At 26.9% G+C, this 16,016-nt stretch overlaps 1 protein-coding gene across 1 annotated transcript in view; it reads right to left on the bottom strand.

Moving 5' to 3' along the window:
• The window catches only part of LOC111638887 (synaptogenesis protein syg-2-like), a 43,649-nt gene that overhangs the window by 6,335 nt on the left and 21,298 nt on the right, over nt 1-16,016 (bottom strand). Inside the window, exons 3-6 of the mRNA XM_023384658.1 lie at nt 2,806-3,141; nt 2,321-2,431; nt 1,455-1,658; nt 516-812 (exon numbers count right to left, since the gene is read on the bottom strand). Of these exons, the coding sequence (XP_023240426.1) occupies nt 516-812; nt 1,455-1,658; nt 2,321-2,431; nt 2,806-3,141 (948 nt within the window). The remainder of the gene's footprint in view (nt 1-515; nt 813-1,454; nt 1,659-2,320; nt 2,432-2,805; nt 3,142-16,016) is intronic.

The raw sequence follows: 16,016 nt of genomic DNA, 5'->3' as shown, positions 1-16,016 counted from the left end.
ATTTATGTTAACTTTTTGTGAGTAAATAATAAAAATTAGATTATTAAAAATACATATGTTATGAGAAATATTTGTATTTTTTATATTATCATCGCCGTTAGTTCAATAAAAAGTAATTTTAGGCAGATTTTGAAAGCACAATTATAACTTATAATTCTACTTAAATTAAAATAAAGATTATTTCGCATTTATACATGAATTCATTATAAATTGATTTTAAATTAGCTTTTAATTATTTGCAATTATAAGTTTAATAAATTAAGTACAAATTAATTTTTAAAACAAATTTTTGAATTTTATTTTGTAAAATAACCATAAAAACATAGACGATAATTAATTGATGCAATTAAGATTTTGTTACTTATCGTCTAATAAAGGCAATTATTCTTATAAAAGGAAGCATATTATCCAAACAATAGATCAAATTAATAGAAAATTGTTCCACTCAGATATTCATTATTCAGACGGACATAGAATAGTTTGAAAAGGATTTTACAAGAGAGAAAGTTACCTACAAGATACGTTGAGCATCCAGCCGTCCTCTAAAGTACTGTCTGGCAATCTCGGGTTATCAGCTTTGCAAGACAAGTACTTGCCATTATCATCTCCAGATGGCCAGAATGTTAAGATAGAAGTCGTGTGGTTTCCGCTCGAAGGAATTCTCTCTGTACTATTCATCAACTGGTCATTGTCTTTCCACCAAGTTATGCGAGCTGGAGGTCTAGCTCCAGCAGAAATGCAAACCACTTCGACTTTTGATTCAGCAGAAAATGGTCGTTTAATCGACGTAATTCGTACATCCAATGGTTTCACTAAGTAGAAGAATAATACATGATGTATATTTATATTTATTTTACGTAGTTTCTACTTTTATAGTCACGATTGAGGTCAATATACAATGCGCTATACTGTGTTTATGGCTGTTTCTTTACATTTAGTGAATAACATACAAAGCGACTTTTATATTTCTATACTTAGAACTGTTATAACACAATATATAACTTGAAACTTTTTAAAAAGGCTATATACAATGCAATAAACATAACCATAAATATTTACATTTACGTTGCAAATATTATTTGAATATCATAAAATATTTCCCCCTAATTCGATTATTTATTATGTAATTTTTTGTTAAATAATGTGTATAAAAATAAAAAAGCAAACTATCATAAATTTTCTACAGTTGGTTGACTCTTTAGTATAAATTATAATTCTTGAATTAAAGCTTAAGATTAATTAACAAAATATTGATCAATTTAATTTAATTTCCACTTATCTGATGCTTGTTATTAAAGAAAAGACTAGAAAGAAATATTTCTTTCAAAACTAAAACGTTAGACAATCAATTTAAAAACTAGTTGTTGAGCTAGGGTTGTGTATTTGTTTTTGTAAAACTATCAATACAAGTATGAATGGTTTTCTATTCTTTGAATTTCTATTTCTATACTTACAATTGAGATCAATAGTGACGGATGCTACTATAGGAGCAGTAATGTTGCTATTGTGCGTTTGACACGTCAACATAGTCATCAAATCGGAACGCTGTAATCCACGAATAAGAACGTCATTTCGAACCACCCCATCTCCTACGACTTGATAACTATCGTCTAAAAGTGTATATTCTCTCCACCAAGTGACCACCGGTGTGGGTGTTCCTACGAAAGTAAAAGTAAAAATTAGACTATTTAAATTCTTTATACTGTATTTAACATATGCAATCTGTAATTTAAGTGTAATTTTAGTTGGTTTCAAGCAAAATTCGAATAAATATTTTATTCCGAAAAGTATCGTTAACAGTATCTTCTATGAACCACGTATATTTCCATTAAATAGTAATTAGGAACAGTGTAGATGGAGAATGAAAACTGTTGTTATCGGAAGCAGACTCTCGTCCGGACTTATTTCCATAGAGATTGCTTCGAATGCGCATGTACCCATCGATTTTCCCTTAATAACAGTACAACCAAGAAATTGAAGAGTGCCATCAACGGATGTGGCTGATCGGAAAATAAGATACTAATCCTCTCTTGTCACTCCAAATGAATGTTACCTTAGCAACCACAGGTAATGTACCGAGTCATCTCCAACTGTTTAAAGTCAGACGCGTGTCTTCCCAATCTGTTCTAAAGTCAGCATTTGATTGATAGAACTCGTCTACTCCTGTGGCATCATCGCCTTCTCTATGATAATATCTTACGATATTAAAATAATATATAAATCATGCCGTTCTAGGAAAATTAACATTTTAAATGTAACTGCTTCGAAGTTTTAAGATTGATTAAAATTAGAATTAAGAAAAACGCTTATATTTTCTTACCTCCTGAAACTTCACACCTTAAAATAAGATCTGAATCTTCATCATAAGGACCAATAACGCCTGACACTTCAGTTCCTTCTTCATCTATGATGGTTATATCCTTAGGAGGGACTAATTAAGAAGATTTAAATTTTAATTTAAAATGTATTTTATTTTTTACATAATTTTTTTAACATTTTAATAAAATATTTATTCAACTTTTTAAGTTTTATATACAGTATACAAGTACATAATTTTTGTTTGAATTTTAAACCCGCACGTTTTAAACATCTCAGTATTTCGAATTTTATACCTTGGTAAAATGAAAAGTAAATATTTTGTCTATTGAATTTCTGAGCATTTTGGAGACATTACTTATGGAATATTTATCGAGATATCTAAAGTTTTAAAATGTATGAGTTTATCGAGCTGAATCACGTTAAAAATAAAGAGTACATTTAATGTGAGTATTAGAAAACATTTATTGATTGAAAATATTATCTTACCGATAACATTGAGGAGTGCTATTGTTGTATAAGTTCGTGCCCATCGAAAATCTACTCTGCATCTATATTCCCCAGAATCATCTTCTTGCACAGGATCTATTTTCAGTAAAGCTGGCCTTGTAAGCATGTTAAAGGTAGCTCTTGATCCTAGAGCTTCTGAAGGAAAATGTTTTGCCTTATCGAGAGCACTATTTCTCGCATCCACGCTGTACATTGGCACTCTAGATTCTCCCTTGTACCAAAGGATAAGAGATACTTTATCGTTATGTGAAGGCACTGTAATATTACATGGAAGTTCTGCTTTTCTTCCTACAACGGCTTGATACTCCGGCAAAACTGGAAATCAAAAGATACGAAATAATTGTTTTTATGTACATAGTTACCAGCTCTTCGATATAGCAACTTGGAGTGACAAGATACTCGTTAGCGAGTCGGCGACATGTCGTCATTTGTCAAACGAGATGAAAAGAAAAAAGAAAGTCAGGAAGTCAGAAAATTTTTTCCTAGCTTCCATCTTATTTTATTTTACTTTCTTGCATCAGGTTAATAAAGGCTGATGAAATATGGTTATCAAATTTAGATGTCTGGAATGCATCGCTTTTACCCCCATAATATTATATTACAGTTGTAAGTAATAATGGAAATAAATAGTTCTCTGTTTAATATAATTTCTTGTTTTTTTTAGTGAAGCAACCTGGATGTTCTTCAATCTTATCTCATCTACAACTAATGGTACTTGCTAATTGATACAGCAAGTAAAACAACTTGCTGTCGATCGTATTCATACAGTGGATAAAACTTTTCTGATTAATTATCTAATTATATAAATTTAATAAATGAAATATCAAATTGATGGTTGTCATTTGTTTTGATTAAATTAATTATTATACATTTATTTAATAATATTTTGTTAGAGTATATAATTAAATTGATTTTTTTAACTTAATTATTCCCAATCAAGATTCCTCACTAAGTGAGAACTAGAAAGTAAATATATCCTACTGATATTTAATTACTTTTTACTATTTTCTAGTTTTAATATTAAATAAATGATGTTATTTTCGACTCATCATAATTATTAATTCAGATGTTTTAATCTTTCATTAAATATACGTATTGTATTGGATCATATCGATAAAAAAATCTAAATTAAAATTGTTTACACTAGAATAATCACCAAATACGAATATTTTTTAAATACTTTTTTTTATTAAAATCTAAAAAAACGTTTAGAAATATTTATAAAATACTTATTTTCAAATAAGATATGGAATATAAAACATATTCTAAGTACATTATAATGTCATGTTTTTAGGAATTAAATTTTGAGTAAACATATATTAATTTTGTTTAAATTTAATCCAAAAAAAATTCTTTCTTTACATAGAAAAAAATATTTCAATTTAAAGTTTCATTTAAAAAGAAACTAAATCTACTCTTGGAATTATTTTATTTGAAACTGTATTAAATCTGTTGAAAAGTCTGATTCAAAATTAATTTTATCCTAGAATGTTAGAAAGAAAAATAAACGAAAGCGTGATTTTTATCAAATTTCAATTTTCGACATCTTCTATATCTGAAAATATCGAGCAAATTTTCTTGATAAAATTTAGCAGTTTTGATGATAAAAATTGCATTCTATTGTTAGATTCAATAAGAATATAAGCATATATTGTCCGTTATATAATCAATCTATTCAATAAATATTGAATTTAATAATAATATAAACAAGTATATGAACTTTCTTTGATGTAATTGTTACAAATTCACTATTAAATATTTTATTATTGACAGAAAAAAATCTGTTTCTTAAGATAAAGTGATTTAAAAATTTAAAATAATTTGTAATAGAATGTTAATTTTATTTTAACCGAAATTTTGAAAGTTCAAATAAAATAATATTATATTAATACTTGTTACATTAATAAAATATTATGAATATTTTATTGAGAAGGTTAGTTTCTGTTGGAACAGATAATCAAAACTACACTTAGACTTCGACTAAATAGTTTATAAAGATTATTTAAAGTTTTAAATTACTGATAATTCAGATATTTTAATACTTTTGTGTAGATAATAAAGGAGGTATTGTCTGTGCTTTGAATCGGACTTAAAACTTGAAGAGATTATGCTCAATATGCGAGAGGAAGAACCACAAATTATGAAGTCTCTCAGCCGGCAATGATAGACGAGAAGAGAAATGAAGCATTTTTCACTCTTATTCTGTCGTCTTCGAGTCGTTGGATTAAAGGACACTCATTTGTGTCGTCTGACATGTTCATTAGAAAGGACACTCCCAACAATTGTAAATGGGAACGAGTTCCTAATTAGCTATGCCTTGTATCTAAAGCTAGGCAGCATGCTTGTTGTTGGTATGCAAGGTATGAGCATGACTTGTAAATGTGGTGCTGCTGACTCATTACACCAGAGTTTGTCATCAGCCAAGGGTAATTAATTAAAGATTCCTTTGGATATTGGTTGTAATTTTTCGCACCGATGAATTTGTAAGAAAGATTACACTATTAATAGTCAACATTTATATTATTCCTGAGACAATTCTTTGCTTGAATTCTAAGATTCAAACATGCATTGTCTAACAAATACTTTTCTGAAAGAATTTAAATATTCAAATATAAATGTTTGAAACATTGCTTTTAATTATAAATAGTATAATTAATGAATTTTATTTGATACGTTGCACGGTCAAATTCAGATTAAATTTTGTTAAGGTTATCGTTAAATTCCCAGAAAAGGGATAAAATTATAGATCCATTATTCCCTTGAGTTTTCTCTCAACTTTTAGATAAGTTGTGTACAATATTGATGAATGTAAATTCTATTATCGCTTTTAATTTCAGCAATCGCATACAATTCATATATTATGACCTGAAATTTCTAATTATAATTGAAGGTACAGTAGTTTTGATTGTTTGCAGTTAGTTTCAAAAATCATTTACAGTTTGGTTGCATGAAATATTTGCTGCTATAATATAAAAGAAAAATATTGTGTTTTTAAATACATTTTTTTTTTTAAATCGAAACTTTTATAGGTTTAGTTTTAAATCTATGGAAAATAAAATCCTATAGATAAAATGATTTACCGAAAGCCAAGATTCTAACACACACTGATAAGACTTCTGACATAGAACTCATAAGAAAGAAAGAACATCCAAATCATTTTCTTGAAAAATTCGGTATGACGGATAAAAGAATACCAAAAATACACCAGAATGTCTACAGTGCCTTCACGTAATGCTATTTTGCCAGCATCACCGTTAAAATCAAACCTTGAGAGGTGTCAGATAAAGTTACTGTCTATCTTGTCATATGTTGTCAAGAGTATTCTTTTAATAGAAGAGATGAAAATAAGAAAGCATCTATCGGAAGAAGTCAATTATTTGTTTTGTGTATACTACTATTCCTATCAATCTTCACGAAAATTCATTGAATTTCGCGTAATAAAAATGTCAAAACATGATAAATTTGGAAATTTTACTACAGTATCCTCAGATTTAAATCGTATTTCTACAACGACTGTCAATCTTTTGAAATATTTTAAAAACTTTCTACAAAGCTTTATTGTCCGGATTGTCAAATAGGAATATTTTAATATTTTCAGATAATTTATTTTTAAGCATTCAGCTTTGTATAAGATTAGATGTTATTTATGAAGACAATCAAAGTTGGTCAAAATTTAAATTAAGTGTAGGGTGAATATGAAATAAGCTTTGTATCGCAGCATTCAAAAGAATTATTCGTGTAACTTCAGACTTAGAATATAATATCTACTTGTATATTACTCATCTTATTATTCATTTAGATTAATTCATGCAAATGTTACAAGAAAATGGATTTTTTAAAAGCAATTACACTTAAGTTTTATTAAGTTAAAAATTCTATTAAAATTTGTTTAAGAATTTTTACGCTTTATAAATAATTAAAAATAAATTTTAGTACATTAATGATTGTTATCCTCAACATACATAAAAAAAGTTAATTTAAATAATCAACATAAATTTAAAATTTTTGAATTTTATTATTAATAACAATTTTTAAATTATATGAACTATATTAGTCACTACTCTATATAAAGCAAAGGTTTATTGTTTAAACTTAATTTATAATCTAAAAAAAAATCAAACAAAACTACCCTTATGCAGAAATAATTCAGCAAGAAAAAAGCATAGAGTTTCTTGTAGTAGAAAGCAATTTACCAGATAAAACAGCACGCTTGAAGTATTTCATTAAATTACAAGAAATGAAATCACTTTTATTATTTCTCTCCACGTATTGCATTATAAAAAGGAAAGGTAGTGAATATTACAATTCGTTGGTATGTTGGAGTACTTTGAGTGTACAATATAGGATTTCTAGTCGGCTTCTCACTCACATCTATCACAGATTAAATATTGCAAAGACAGTAAGAAACATGAGAGTTGACGGACGGAATATTTTCTTCGGTTTACTGCTCGAGATTCTATTCAGTGAAGTCCTTCAAGGGCTATTCTACATGCGTCGCCAACCCAATGATAAGGTGATGTTCTTGTTCGGTTGGCACTAGAGGATTACGAAGTTTCGCATCTGAGAATGGATACGGAAGACATACAGATACTATGTATGGAATTGTGAAAGTATGAATGAAAAGAAAAGGCGTTATTATGGATCCCTACAGACGAGCAGTCAGTCTTTTTTTCGACTGTAACATATTTCTGTATTTATTTGGTTTGCTGCATTTTGGGGATCTATTCAGCAAAACTTTCTATATCCATTTATTATTTCGTTTCAAGAATGATACTATTATATTCGCTTTATTACTCTATATGCTAAGAAAGATTAACTCGTTGATTTATACGATTTTTAAAAATTTATAAGACGAGATGTACCGTACATTTTTTACTTTATTTCTTACGAAAATAAAAATAAATGAATTTGGAAATGTTGTTTCTTCTCTCTGCCTTCTTAACTTATACATTATATATATAAAACATATATATTTATAATTAATGTATTAGCCTGTAGTACATTATAATGTCATGTTTTTAGGAATTAAATTTTGAGTAAACATATATTAATTTTGTTTAAATTTAATCCAAAAAAAATTCTTTCTTTACATATAAAAAAATATTTCAATTTAAAGTTTCATTTAAAAAGAAACTAAATCTACTCTTGGAATTATTTTATTTGAAACTGTATTAAATCTGTTGAAAAGTCTGATTCAAAATTAATTTTATCCTAGAATGTTAGAAAGAAAAATAAACGAAAGCGTGATTTTTATCAAATTTCAATTTTCGACATCTTCTATATCTGAAAATATCGAGCAAATTTTCTTGATAAAATTTAGCAGTTTTGATGATAAAAATTGCATTCTATTGTTAGATTCAATAAGAATATAAGCATATATTGTCCGTTATATAATCAATCTATTCAATAAATATTGAATTTAATAATAATATAAACAAGTATATGAACTTTCTTTGATGTAATTGTTACAAATTCACTATTAAATANAAAAAAAATTTTTTTTTAGCATCTTAATCAAAATAATTAGCAAGATAAGAAAAACTAACTTAGAATTTTAATAAACTAAAAAAATATATAAATTTAAAATCTTTTTCTTGCAAACTGATTTATTTTAACATTATACCGATAAAAAATAAAATAAAATAAAATTGTAATATGCTAAACAAACTGTTGAAGAGTGAATACAGAGCGTAAAGTAAAAAAAAAAATATAATGCTAATATTTTAAAATAAAATTCGTGTTTATCGATAAGAATATTTTTTAAATTAATTACCGTCTGAAAACAAAATAGTGTACAAACTTATCTGTTATTCCCGGTGGACGAATACCGGCGGAAACCTTGTACTAAATTATCATAAATTAATAAAAAATCAATAATTTTAAAATAAAACAACTACGTATTTATTAAAATAAATTATAGGAAGATATTAATTATTTTATGGCTTTTGAAATAAATTAAAATTTAAAAACAACATTGTAATATACTTACCTTTATTTACGTAAAGTGTTAAAAAAACGTTAGAAAAAAAATGTGTTTTTCCAATAAGAACATATTGCAAAACCAAGAGAAAATAAAAGTAAGGCTATCGCAGCTTTATCTGAAATATAAACTGACCAGAAAATGCGTTCTGGAAATTCGAGAAAAGCATTTTATTTTTGGATGACTTCATAATCGGATAGGAAATGTGGTCATGTTTACCAAAACTATGTGATCCTGCGACGTTATTGTGGTCAGGTGAATGAATGAGCCGGAAAAATATTTGACTTAAAAAGAATGTGCCTATTCTTGGAAAAACACAGGAAAAAAAAGTAAAAGAATTGTAGCAGACAGCATCACAACACCAAAATAAATGAAAAGCAGTAAAGTCGGTCAGCAGTAGTGATGCGGAATACCAAAATTATAACTATCGAATGACAATAATCTAATGAATAAAAAAATTATTTAAAAAATCTTTCAAATATTAAATTCTAATTTGCAAGAAAATAAATATTAATAAAGAATCAGAAAAGAAAAGAATTTTAATGACAAATGTTATTTATTTATATTACTACGGAAATTTAAATAGGCTGGTATGATGGTCAAATTGCTTCTGCTGAATTTTGATCGAAAATTTTTTGTATTATGATGTAAATGTATCATTAGTAACTTATATTTATGTATGTCTTCTACAAAAACTCTGCTGACTAAGGCTATAAAATATAAGAATATATTTTTTTTAATTTAAATATTTCAATTTCAAATTGAAAAAAGTAATTAAAGTAAATTTATATTTGACTCTTCAATAAATGAGAGTAATAGAAATTAAAACTACTATATTTATCTTTAAAAATTATAAATTTTAATAAATATATTTTGTTGTAAATACTGTCTTAATTATCAATTTATTACGACTTTTTATTAAGAAATTTTTGGCATAAAAAGGAATTATATGTTAAATTAATCATATTTTATCTCGAGTGAACAAAATTTATGATTAGAATATGAAAACGTTCCAGCTATAAAAGCAAGAGAATTCGCTTAACTTATACGAAAATTAATATAAAATTCTTCCCTGGAATATAAACGGAAAGTAGCTTGGTCAGACTGCCTTTCTGCGATAGTTAGGTTCATTTATTGACCCTCTTTTAGAATGTTCATCCAGATTTTGAAAATTCATCATCCATGTCAAAACACAGACGCCGAGTTTATAAAGTCTGGATTAAAATTCCTCAATCAAATCGATGTATTCAAAAATATTCTGATTATTTATAAACATTGCATTCCCTATTCTAAAATATAACTTAAATTCATTGCGTCTATTTCGCTTGAAAAATAAACATTTATCATTTTCATACTACTGAAAAACTAGACTTTTATTTATAGGCCTACATTTTTCTTAATTATAATTAATTTAGGAACGTAATTAATCCTTATTTATATTCATCTATATGATTAAATAATGTATAATTTATTGTGAAAGCTGTATAAATAGGACGATAGGCTGTATAAAGGATAAATAGTAGCTTTTTGTTTTTCTTATTGTTGTTAAGATAAACAACCGGCTGGAATATATATGTATATATATATTTGTTTTAAATGAAATGATTTTATTTTGTTCTTAAACATTATTAAATTGTTTTAATTTGTAAATTGTTATGCAATTTTAGGATATGTGTTACAATGAATTGTTTTTGTAACTATATCGCAAAATGAGATCTAAAAACTAATTCAGTTACGCAGAAAATACATTTCAATCAGTTAACTGCTGGAAAAATGCCAAGAAACTTCTATTTTTCAGGATTTCTTTTTAGTTTTTGATTTGTTTTGTTCCAGATGGCACTAAAAGGCAAAATCTATCCTCTTCTCGTGATGTACAGTACGATAAAACACTTTTCTCATACAACTTATATTTCTGACAAACAGACATCTGAATACAGATTCGCAAAGATAAAGATATGACCATAATAGTGATGTTTACGATTGTCATAAACGAACGGTTTTATCGTAAGACAGAAAAACCTCCTCATTAGCAAGCGTTTGACACTTTTAGAACGATATGTGTCGTAAATAAGGAATCAAATCTGGCAATCTTGTCAGGCAAATCGGTTTTTTTTCTCCCCTTTCTCCCGGAGAGCAACACATAATGTGCTAAGTAGATTATATAAAAGTACTAGAAAAGAAGGATATTAATAAATAATTCGACAATATAAGGTGAAAAATACAATCTTTCTAAGAAAATCTTACTATTTATTAATTCATTATAACGTTGTTTCAGTTTGTTTTAGCCATCTTTACACAAGAGGATCAATTAATTTAAAATACTAAAACACTTTGATCTTCTTTGTGTAATTTTTGATAAAATAATCTTACAAAATACATAAAAATGAATTAAGAAATAACAAGATTTATAAATTTGTGTTAAATCTTTCTAACGAATTATTTATGAACATCTTTCTGGTAATTTAAAAGTATGAAAAGAAGATTATAGCTAAAGTAAGTATTGCTGGCTTCTTTATATTAAACATTTATAGCGTTATTAATTAAATAAAAAGATTATACTAATAAATGATAACGACTCAAATTTATGAGGTTTGTCATTACGAAAAGACCAATTTGTAACGTTGATGATTACACAGGTGCATTAAGAGCTTATAAATTTTTTTATTTAATACTGTATGACTAATGTTTATGAGATTTTTCACTAAATTGAACTTTTAATATTTTTATAAGATGAATAAAACTTTTTATATCATATTACTACGCATCTCATAAATTTATTTATATTATTATTAAATAACATGAATATATTTGGCAAAGTCTTGCTTTCGATATATTCTTAACAGGGAAAAAAAGAAAAGAAAATTTAAGTCAAAATAAGAGCAGAATATGTTTGAAAAGGAAGAAAATGTTATTGCATTTTAAAAGCTAATTACTTTCTCATTTAAAGTTTTCTTAAACCTAGATATAGCGAGTGGCGCGTAATTAAAAAAAGCTAAAATAAAAGTAAGTTTTCAAACTCTAATAAACATGGCGTTTCAAAAGACTAAAGAAAGAATAGAGTTATACAGAAAGAATTTTTGAAGGTGTTTCAATATCGCTATACGATTTCAAAAAGAAAACAGTGAAAAAAGACTGGGCATTAAAAAGTCGATACTTAGTGACTGAACCACTTTCTTTATCCATTAGTGTGTCAACAACGTTACCGTAAGGGCAGATGGGTGTAACGTTTTTGTTTCTTCTCTTTATACAACTGAAACAGTCCCTTCTCTATCATTGAAAATTGTTTATGCTTGGGATAAACGTTTCTATGTTCACAAAATCCTGACGACATTTCTGATATAAAGAAGTCGAACAACACGCGAATCTTTTAAGTTGTAGGATTTCTTATAGCTTTTTCCTTTGCAGAAGTAAATCGCCCAAAATCAATGAATGTTTCCACACGTTCGCGAGAGTCTGTCATTTCCTTCAATGATTTATGGAAAATAACTTTTTGCAAAAGCGTATTATGATTATTTCAAAGTTTATCGAATTGTTTTTTTTTAGTTACTCAAACTCATTATTTAAATACGCTTATTTTTGACTCTTTTAAATGGTAAATTTGAATTTAATCCATGCATTGTATTGTTTTGCGAATTAATAATATGAATATTAAATTTTAAATTTATGTAAAAAATCATTAAACATTTAGTTGTAAATTAAGGACGTTGGCACTGTAAATTAACGTTTCATATGGCTAGAAGGCATAAAAGTTCCGATGATGGCATTGAAATTATTGATGCGGAATGTAACTTGGTGGTCTCCATTTGTTAATGCATCCATTAGAATGAAGTTTGACCTTTTAGTTGGCAGACTGTTTCCTAATTCGCTCATTTTACCAACGAAGCAAATGTCGTTTCAATTATAATAGTTATATGAAAATTCAGTCATATAAACTAACGAAAATACTCAACTGTTAACAATCTAAAATTATTAGCAACAAAATAATAATGGGCGTTCGGCAATATCAAAAGAGAGAAAAGCATGAAAGAAGCTTAAAAAATAAGTTCTGAGGGATGAATGGGCGAAGAGATGGTTTAAAGAAGTACAAGTAAAGATAAATAAATAGTTTTCTGGTAAAATGTAAGAATAGAAATAGATAAAATAGAAAGCGCTTGAACCCGAGGAAATAGGAGAGATGTCTTTAGAATGCGATTTTGAACATGTAATAAGTAGAAAGTATCTAGGGATTGAAAGGCGATTTTACCTGGAATAGAAGAACAGTCTAAGCGATCAGCAGATAACAGAGGACATGCGAAGTATCAGGAGGATTTAAATATATACCTAAATATTACAACAGAAAAGATAATATTGTTCTTATCCATACTTTCAAATCGTGCTATTTCTATCGATCCATTTTTCGTTTATTATGCAGGAAACTGAATATTTTATGTTATAAGCAATTACACATTTATTTATGTAATTAATTTTTCGCGCATTAATCAAAAACTTTTAATTTTGGCCATTAGATTGTGAAATAAGAGATTAGAGTAATCTCTCGCATTAATTTTGCATCAAAGGATCATTAAATGATCTATAGTTAATCCTAAGAAATCGAATATCAAATATTGAGAGTCGTTTTTGTCGTAAATTTTGTAATAGTTTTAAAATAGAAGAAAAAAGTTTCTTATGTGATGATTTCTTTTCTTTTTCTCTAGAATATGGGGAAGCTACAACTGTTGGAAAATGATATTTTCTCTTAACAAGACAGTTACAGGAAGGTGTGAACAGAGAAACGTGCTTATCATTTAAACAGCCTTGAGCTAAGAAAGAAACACAGATAATAGGTAATAGTTAAGATACAATAACGTGATGAGAATACAGTTTGACATTTGTTATCCAAGGAAACAATAATATTTTCATTTTTTAAAACCAAACAACAACATTGTCTAATATTTGCTAAGATTATTCGAAATAATTAGTCAAAATATTTATAATTCTTTACAGAAAAATAATAATCAAATACCTCGTAATTGATAAATTTAAAACTAATACAAATGTTAAGTTAAACATTTAAATTAAATATTTACATTTTCTTAAATTTAGTCATTTCTTAGTCCTGCATTGAATCTAATAATTAATAATTGCTGCATGCAAATATTATAGCATTTAAAATGTTTATAAATTTAAAAATCAAATCATAACAAAACTTAATCTGGATTTTCCATTTTGTGCCGAAGGTAAAGATAAATTTATGAAAAGATTTGTCAAAATAATTTACTCGCAAAGTCGACCATATAAATAGTTATGGAAATTTTAATGGATACTTCACAAAAAGAGAACATTGTCTACACATTACTGTTATTACCAGGGGATCCGCTGTCTCACTTTGTCTCTTAAGCTGTGAAATTCTGAGTGATAGCGTAAATCTATCGAAATTCCGGAGAGAAAAAGAAAAATTTTGCAGTATCCTTAACGACAAAAGTGTCAGATTTGGTTAAATGATGACATCAGATTTGAAGATTTTCACAATGATAAAGTTAAGATATCCTATTGCATCTCAAAAAAGACGCAACTGTCTCCAAACTCAATGCAAGAAGAGTGATATTCAGACTAATGTTTTTGTTTTCATCTGAACAACATTTGTCACTACCTGAACAAATTGAATTCCGTACCAAACATATTGGTGGTTTCAAAAGATTTCATAACATTCAATTAAATATTATTAAACTTTATTTTTTGAATATATTGAGAAGAAAATAAAATTTTGTAAGAAATCTTATATTTGTAAGATTTAAATTTTTTATTTTATTAAATAAAAATAAATGTATAAATTATAAATGTAAATCTAATTGGAAGACTAAAAGTAGTTTTTTTATTATTTTGTTAATATTACTCTTCTTGGAGAATAATAATATATTATTAATGAAATATTTTAAACTAGATTAAATTTTCCATTTTCTTAGAGAATTTAAGAAAATCGATGATGATGAATTTTCAGCAAATCTTTATCAACATCCTAATCATAATCATTCACAGCGCTATCTTTCAAAGATAAAAGTGGAACATCAGCTTCTAGGAAGATAATAACCGCTCAAGGAATTCCAAATCACATCAAATAAACTCATTCACTCTTAGGGTAGGAGATGATCAAATGATGATTGATATTGCAATTTAAAAGAGAAAAGATAATATGAAAGAATTTCAAGTGACTAATTAATGAATTAAGAAGGAATCCTTTAAAACATGAGAAAAGTGCCTTCAGAAAAAGAGTACAAAGACTTTGAAAAGGTTCTTTATTTTTCTCTATGAATAAAGACTAAAAAGACAATGCATTATCCATCTAGATGTAATAAATCCAGAGTGCTTTACAAAATTGCAATCTCAAAAAAATGAATGAAAGTGTTTTCTAATAATAAGAAAAGAAAATAAACTACAGAAGAATGTTTATATCAAGAATTTAAAACATTTCTGGGATAATTTAAATTAGAGAATTACTATAAATATGATTATCCCCGTAAAAATTGTTCAGAAAAGCATTTTAAATATTTATTCAATTAGATGTTTCCATATCAAAATCTTTCATTTGTTTTGAATTCCATAATGCACGAAAATTAATAAACGAATCTGTTCATGAGCATGATCATTTTGCAATTAGTCATTATTTGTATTAATCATCGAGTAGCACTTGAACTGGAGCATTATCTAGTAATTACTCACAAGTTATCTTTTAATGCATGGCTTAAATTATCTTGGTAGTAGGAGACATTGATGCGTGCTTCTCTAGAAGAGCATGGAATAAAAAGAAGAACGGATGGGATGGACGTTCGCCAAATTGTTGCGAAGACACTCAGAGCCAGTTTTGATTACAGTTTAGATGAATAGAGAAGTTAGTTCTGATCGCATCTTCAATCACATCGACAGAAAATTAAACTCCTATTTTCAGAGATTTAATTTTTTAGCAACCAATTTAGGCTGTCAATATTAATATATTCTTAGATACATCTAATAGGCATGAAACTTTATAATTATAATAACTACCAACAAGTAAATTAGTTCGTGGATAATAAATTAAGAATGATCGCCCGAAAGCTGAACTTTGAAACACCATAAAACTGTGGTGTTTCAATACGCATTATCGTAAAGATCAATATTTAAATAATAAAATAGAAAAACCTAAGTATAAAAATATGATTAATTATGCTTAAAAATCTTTTTATTTTAATAAATTTTA

Source organism: Centruroides sculpturatus, unplaced genomic scaffold, assembly GCF_000671375.1.
Source record: "Centruroides sculpturatus isolate CEXI.00-Female unplaced genomic scaffold, Cexi_2.0 scaffold1336, whole genome shotgun sequence".
Lineage (NCBI taxonomy): Eukaryota > Metazoa > Arthropoda > Arachnida > Scorpiones > Buthidae > Centruroides > Centruroides sculpturatus.
The sequence above is the reverse complement of the archived record's forward strand: the minus strand, read 5'-3'. Positions and strand labels throughout refer to the sequence as shown.